Here is a 6,578-nt window from a genome sequence, read left to right on the forward strand (position 1 = left end):
CTCCTGTTCCAGAGAAACAGCCTGAGTTTTCCTTGGCCTTGGGGATGTGCCAAGTCATTGATGACATGTCTCGTGAGCCTGGGTTCCATCCCTGGCACCCCCAAAAAACAGACCGACAGAAGAGGGAGAAAATGTATATGGGACAAGACAAGTGTGAGGCAACGAGAGCACCGGGTTGTCACCCTCATCTGTTTTATACATTTGACTTTTCCGGAAACAAATGCATATGAGCAGGAGCTCTGCTGCCCTCCAGCCTCCCGCCTGCTCTTCCCGCCAGGACCTGGACCTGGTCTGACAGCCAGCAGTACTGCCGGGTTCACACATACTCCAAGATGACTTCTGTCCTGGGCTAACCAAAGAGGCCATGGGCACTGGGGCCATCGAGCTGTGAGTGTCCCCTCGGGCCCTGAGACTGGGAGGAAAGTTGGGGAAGGCCGAGTCCTCTCCCGGGGCCGGCTGATGCCAGCCAGCTTCAAAGCTGACCAACCTCATGGGGTGTGGGGGAGTTCAATTGTGTTTGTTTTTTATCAAGACACCATTACAGGATTGGTCATGGTTGAGCTAAATTCAGCATAGGTGCTTGATCCTGGCTGAAGTGTTGCTTCCCTTTGTTTACTTTTTTGTTATTTGGGCCACACTTGGTGGTGCTCAGGGGTTGCTCCTGGCTCTGCAGTTAGGAATCACTCCTGGTGGGGGACCACATGGGATGCTGGGAATGAAATCCGGGTTGGCCTTGTTTAAGGCAAATGCCCTCCCCACTGTACTATAGCCCCAACCCCTGTGTGTTTCTATACAACTGTGTAAGGAATGTGCCGAGTGCGGATGGCAGGAGAGAGGTGCACATGACACCCTGCCTGTCACCCTCCACCCCACCCCCGATTCCTCGTGGCGGCCTCTTTCCTACTTTCCAGGCCCACGGTGCTCAGCCAGCGTAGCGGACATGCCAGTGTCTAGAGGTGTCGGTGGCTGTCCCCAAGCCAGGAGAGACCCACCCATTTTCCTGGCATCTGGTGGGTCAAGACCCACGAGGCTGCTTAGTGTCCTATAGTGCCCTGGGTGGGCACCCAAGAGTTGAGCTGTTCCCCCAGCCCTAGACCAGGAGCACGAGTCGGTGGTAGAGCGCTGGCCTCAAAGTGGGGAGACTGATCCTAGGCACCTCCAAAAGACAAAACATGGGCTAGATCCAGGGTACTCGACCACATGCAGGTTCAGACACTTGTCTGCTGGTGCACCTCATTTTCCCCTACTGCACTTGGGGACAGTGAGGGCCACGGTGCCCAAGTCCCTGGTGCACAATGGCAGCCATGGTCAGTTGTGGCACAAGACTCTGTATTTCACTGAGTAGAGAGCAGGGTAGCTCCTGCCAGAGCCAGACGCTAACTCCCCATTCCCATCCGTTGTCCCCGATTCTTGAGCAGGTGCTCTGCTGGTATCCTGGCTTAGGGACTGAGCTGGGAGTGTGCCTGGAGCCAGGAAGACCCTGAACAGTATCCACATGGAAGAGACTGGGTATCTGCCAGAGACCCCCCAAGCCCCACAAGTCAACTCTAATGGGCACAACCAGGGAGCTGCCCCCGCTCTCTGCTTTCTTCCTGGGGGATCTCACCATGAAATGGGGCCCTAAGGGGCCCCTGGGCAGGCCCAGGGATGGAGGATCAGGAGTCCACCAGAATTAGGGAGCAGAAAGCAGTCAAGCTCTGCGTGTCACCCCCAGCCTCGGCACTCTGCTCTGCCCAGGTACCCATGAGGCCTCCAGAGAGATGGCAGGGTGCGGCTGCCCTGACAGATGTAGTCTTGGCTTTTTTTAGTGGCCACAGCTATGTCTGGCCGGTCAGTTTTCTCCTTGGCCACCCTGTCATGTGTGTCCTGACTCACTGTCCCACTCACCACATCCCCTTGAACTCCATCGGGGACTTCCCAGCCTGCTGCAAGGAATGTTCGCCCGCCCTCTGGCTGCCTCTTCCCCAACCGGAGAGAAAGTCCCAGATTCCGGGAACCCCGGCAGATTTCCTTAGCTAAAGTTCTCCCTAAGTTCCTGTGGCCCCCTGCAGCTGTGGTGGCAGAATGTCTCTGGGGCCACGTCATCTTACAAACCATGTCTCTGACCTACCCTCCATCCCCAACACCCCATAGCCCTGAACACCACCACCGTCTGGCCCAGAAACAAAAAGCCTTGTCTCTGAGGTGTCACCCCTCAGTTCTCTGGGGTCATGCCGCCATGATTCTGACTGCAGGGCTGGGGAAGGCCGAGAATGTCCTGGGCCCCTCCCAGGACCTCTTCCAGGCCCAAAGCCCCCTCCTGTAGCCAGCTGGTTCTGTTCCGAGAACCTTCCTGCTGCGTCTCATGGAGGGGGAGAGGAGACAACACTTGAGGGCCACAGGAAGCATGCAGCCCGGAGTTGAGCAGCACCCCCTCTTCCCTGCTTGGATGGGCAGCCGCCCACCCTTGGTTCCGGCACCCAGCAGCCCCATAACTATTAGGGGCAAGAAGGGAAAAAACAGACCATTGTGTACCCTCAACACACCCTGCCCCATCAGCCGCCCCCTCCAGCTTCGTCTCACCCGTGATGAAGTGCGGTTTCACTTCCCCCAGTGTGGGTTGCAAAAGGACCGGGGCAGACTGGGGCTCTTTAAAAGGTGGGGAGTAGAGAGAGTGTTGGTCTCCAGAGCCAGGTAGGCAGGAGGAGGGGGAAATGGGCCAAGGAGGGGAGAGAAAGGGAGCTGGCAGAGGTGCTGAAGGCAAGTGGCTGCTCGTTGGAGAGCTGGGAGGAGAGGTGGGAGGGAGGCGAGCAGATCAGGGTCAGAGGGAGCCATGGCCCAAGGGGTTAGGGCTGGGGCAGGCCCAGGACTCGACCCCCCCATCACAGTGGCTCTTGCCTCCCCTCCACCCCAGACACTGCCTCCTGCTCCGAGTCATGGCCCGCTTGGGTAAGTTGACAGAGGAAGGGACGCTGGGTGGGGAGCTGGAAACTTTCCTGCATGAGGCCACCCACCCACTGATCCTCCCCCCGACTCCCAGCCTGGCACCTCCTCTCCCTGGTCCCCATCCTCAGCCTGGTCTCCTCCCTGGACTGGAAGGCCCCCCACAGCCGGGATCCCTTTGAGAAGTGCATGCAGGACCCTGACTATGAATGGCTGCTCAAGGTCATGACCTTGGGCCTCAACCGAACCAGGACGCCACAGAGGGTGATCGTGGTGGGTGCTGGTGTGGCCGGGCTGGTGGCTGCCAAGGTGCTTGGTGATGCCGGCCACAAGGTGAGGTGGGAGACGGGTGTCCCGTGGGTGCTGGGGTGAGGGAACTGGGAGTTGAGAGATCTTTGGCACCCCCCACTCCCGCACTCACCTGGAGGGTTGGGGGGGCCTTGGAGTGGGGGAGTTGGGGACTCTTCCCAAGAGGAAGTGATCCCCGAGGCAAGAATGAATGGGCTAGTCTGAGAGGTTCGGCTGGGAAAAACCCTTTTCCTGAGCAGGAAAGTTCCCCGCAGATCTGGCTAGACGTCCTGTGTGCAAGTCGCCTGGCCTGCAGCACTCCCACTCGGGTGGGTGGGGAGTCTCGGATAGATGGCACCAGTGGGAGGAGTCCTGTTTGACACTCCTCCCCCCGCCCTCAGGTCATTGTCCTAGAGGCAGACAGTAGGATCGGGGGCCGCATCTTAACCTATCGGGATAAGAAGACAGGCTGGATTGGGGAGCTGGGTGCCATGCGCATGCCCACCTCACACAGGTGAGAGCTGACCCTAGGGGCCCCTGCCCTCACCCATCCTACACCGGACTCCAGCCCTGCGGCACAGCAGTCTGACCTGGCCCCCACAAAGCCCTGCAGTGTCCACGCGTAACCCCATCCCACCCCCAGGCTCACCTTCGTTTCCCTGCCGGGTCATGTCTGTCCCAGGCCACAGGACTTTCCTCTGCTGGCAGCTCCTAATGCTGCCAGTTTTTCAGTGTCTGGCTCAGTGCCCAGCCGCCCCAATCCAGCCCTGTCCCCAGCTCCAAGCTCCAGGCCTCTGACCCGCCCACCCTCTTTGCACAGAATCCTGCACCAGCTGTGCCGGAATCTGGGCCTCAACCTCACCAAGTTCATGCAGTATGACGAGAACGCATGGACGGAGGTGCGGGAGGTGAAACTGCGCAACTTTGTGGTGGACAAGATGCCTGAGAGACTGGGCTATAAGTTGCGGGCTCGGGAGCAAGGCCACTCACCGGAGGAGATCTACCAGATGGCGCTTAGCAAGGTGGGGCCGGGTGTTCCCTCCCTCAGCCCTGCCTACTAGTGCCCCCGCCCCCCAACATCTGCAGCCTCTGGCGGCTTCTCAGCCCTCTCCGGCCCAGCCCACCTCGCCGTCTACACTTTTGACTTCTGCGTAGATTCACAGGCTGGTATAAATCCAGCTCCTGAGACTCAGACTGTTCAGTCCCCAAGAGCAACATGAACCCTGAAACCTACTGGTCTCCCCACCACCCAGCACAATCCTCACTCACTGTCTGTCTTCTCTCTGCCCCACCCCTCCACTCACAGCACCCCCTCATCACTGAGCGGTGAGTGGGTGGGGCTGAGGGAATGAGGGCACAACTTTGGGTCACTCCCCAGCCACAAGGTGACAGGATGAGAAGCTGTGGTCCGAGGAGGACATGAGATTGACAGCAAAGCAGGTGGAGGCAGAGGAGAGCAGCTGGGGCAGTGGTGCCCCAGCACCCGAGGAGGACTGAGGGCCAGCCAGGCAGGGGAGCAGAAGACTGCAGGGGGCGCAGCCTTCCATAGTAGGGACCTTTGGGCTGCGGGAAGCCAAGAGTGAAGGTTGGCCAGCATTGTGGGGATGTTTGACTGCAGGCCTGGCCCCCCAGCTTAGTGCTCTCTGCTTGCTGCTCCCCAGGCCATCAGAGATGTCAAAACCATGGGGTGCAAAAGGGCAATGAAGAAGTTTGACAAACTCACGCTCCTGGTGAGTGGGGTACGAATTCACTGGCTAAGGTTGAGGATGCCTGTGGGGATCAAAGCCTTGCCAATGCTTCCCTGTCCCCTCCCATGCCCTCTTACTGCCCTCATTTGTCTCAAGAACCATGGGGGTAGAGGATAGTACAGTGGATAGGGCACCTGCCCGGAATTTGATCCCCAGAACTCCATATGGTCCCCTGAGCACAGAGCCAGGAGTAAGCTCTGAGCCCTTGCCGGGTGTGGCCAAATCAAGCAAAAAGGTAGGGGGGTAGGGGAGAGATGGAGGGGAGAAGCAGGAGGTGGTAGTGCGTCCGGGTCCTGGGGACTATACTCGACAAGGAAAGAGAACTCCATGACATAGGTTCTCCTGGACAGAGTCCTGATCTGGGACCTCCGCATCCCCCAGGGATACCTTCTTGGGGAGGGGAATATAAGCCAGCCCGCCGTGCGGCTCCTGGGTGATGTGATGTCCAAGGACGGCTTCTTCTATCTCAGCTTCTCCGAGGCCCTGCGGGCCCACAGCTGCCTCAGCGACCAGCTCCGGTGAGGGGCCTGGGGGGCCGTGCCAGTATGGGACGGGACTTGGAGTGGTGGGGAGCAGTTGGGACCTGGGATGGGCCGAGGGTCGGAGCTTAGAGGGAAGGGGAGCAAATGGGAACTGGCCAGACCTGTGGGGCAGCCCGCAGCCCGGAGGGGCGGGACGCCCCTGCAGTTGCTTCCCGTTCGCTGTCCGCAGGTACCTCCGCATCGTGGGCGGGTGGGACCTGTTGCCACGTGCGCTGCACAACTCGCTATCGGGTTTGGTGCTGCTGCACTCGCCGGTCGTTGGGATAACGCAGACAACAAAGGAAGTGCATGTGCACATCAGGGACGACACTCGGTCCCAGCACCAGAAGGTCATGGCTGCCGATGCGGTGGTGCTGACGGTCAGTGGGCCGGCGCTTCAGCGCATGACCTTCAAGCCACCCCTGCCACTTAAGCATCAGGAGGCGCTGCGCGCGCTGCACTACGTGCCGGCCACCAAGGTGTACCTGAGCTTCACCCAGCCCTTCTGGAATAAGGAGCACATCCGGGGTGGCCACTCCAACACGGACCGCCCATCGCGCATCATCTTCTACCCAGCACCGGGCGAGGGCGCGCTGCTGCTGGCCTCGTACACGTGGTCCGACGCCGTGGCCCCATTCGCCGGCCTGAGCGTGCAGGCAGCGCTGCGCTTGGCACTCAATGATTTGGCGATGCTACACGGATCCGTCGTCTACCAGTTCTGGGATGGCACTGGCGTGGTCAAGCGCTGGGCCGACGACCCACACAGCCAGGGCGGCTTCGTGGTGCAGCCGCCGGGGCTCTGGCCCATAAGCCAGGAGCCCAGCTGGTTCTCCCCCTACAGCCGCATCTACTTCGCCGGCGAGCACACGGCCTACCCGCATGGTTGGGTGGAAACGGCCGTGAAGTCAGCGCTGCGGGCCGCAGTGGCCATCAACAGACAGAAGCGGGGCCATGCGGTGCCCGGGCAGGACAAGGTGCGGCAGCAGCATGGCAGTGGGGGGGGGCACTGAGGAAACAGAACCCAGCCGGCCGCTCCCAGGGACCTCATATTAAAGCCTTTGGAAAGCGTGTGTGCTCCTGTCCACTCCCTCGCTGCCGA

At 60.2% G+C, this 6,578-nt stretch overlaps 1 protein-coding gene across 1 annotated transcript; it reads left to right on the top strand.

Annotated features, from left to right (window-relative positions):
* Positions 1-2,218: 2,218 nt before the first annotated feature.
* Positions 2,219-6,489, top strand: IL4I1 (interleukin 4 induced 1). Its single transcript, XM_056135562.1, has 8 exons — positions 2,219-2,284; positions 2,894-2,928; positions 3,054-3,255; positions 3,612-3,724; positions 4,031-4,232; positions 4,872-4,940; positions 5,340-5,476; positions 5,670-6,489. Exons 1-8 carry the CDS (start codon positions 2,219-2,221, stop codon positions 6,487-6,489), a joined length of 1,644 nt encoding a protein of 547 aa, XP_055991537.1.
* The last annotated feature ends 89 nt before the right edge of the window (positions 6,490-6,578 follow it).

This window comes from Sorex fumeus, unplaced genomic scaffold, assembly GCF_029834395.1.
Source record: "Sorex fumeus unplaced genomic scaffold, SorFum_2.1 ptg000122l, whole genome shotgun sequence".
In the NCBI taxonomy this organism is placed as follows: domain Eukaryota; kingdom Metazoa; phylum Chordata; class Mammalia; order Eulipotyphla; family Soricidae; genus Sorex; species Sorex fumeus.

What these genes read in the sequence shown, in the direction of transcription:
- IL4I1 (XM_056135562.1), top strand. Translation starts at nt 2,219, where the DNA reads ATGATTCTGACTGCAGGGCTGGGGAAGGCCGAGAATGTCCTGGGCCCC. An exon ending in TTGGTGATGCCGGCCACAAG is followed by an intron (nt 3,256 to 3,611) that starts GTGAGGTGGGAG and finishes CCCCGCCCTCAG; the next exon opens with GTCATTGTCCTAGAGGCAGA. An exon ending in CGCATGCCCACCTCACACAG is followed by an intron (nt 3,725 to 4,030) that starts GTGAGAGCTGAC and finishes CTCTTTGCACAG; the next exon opens with AATCCTGCACCAGCTGTGCC.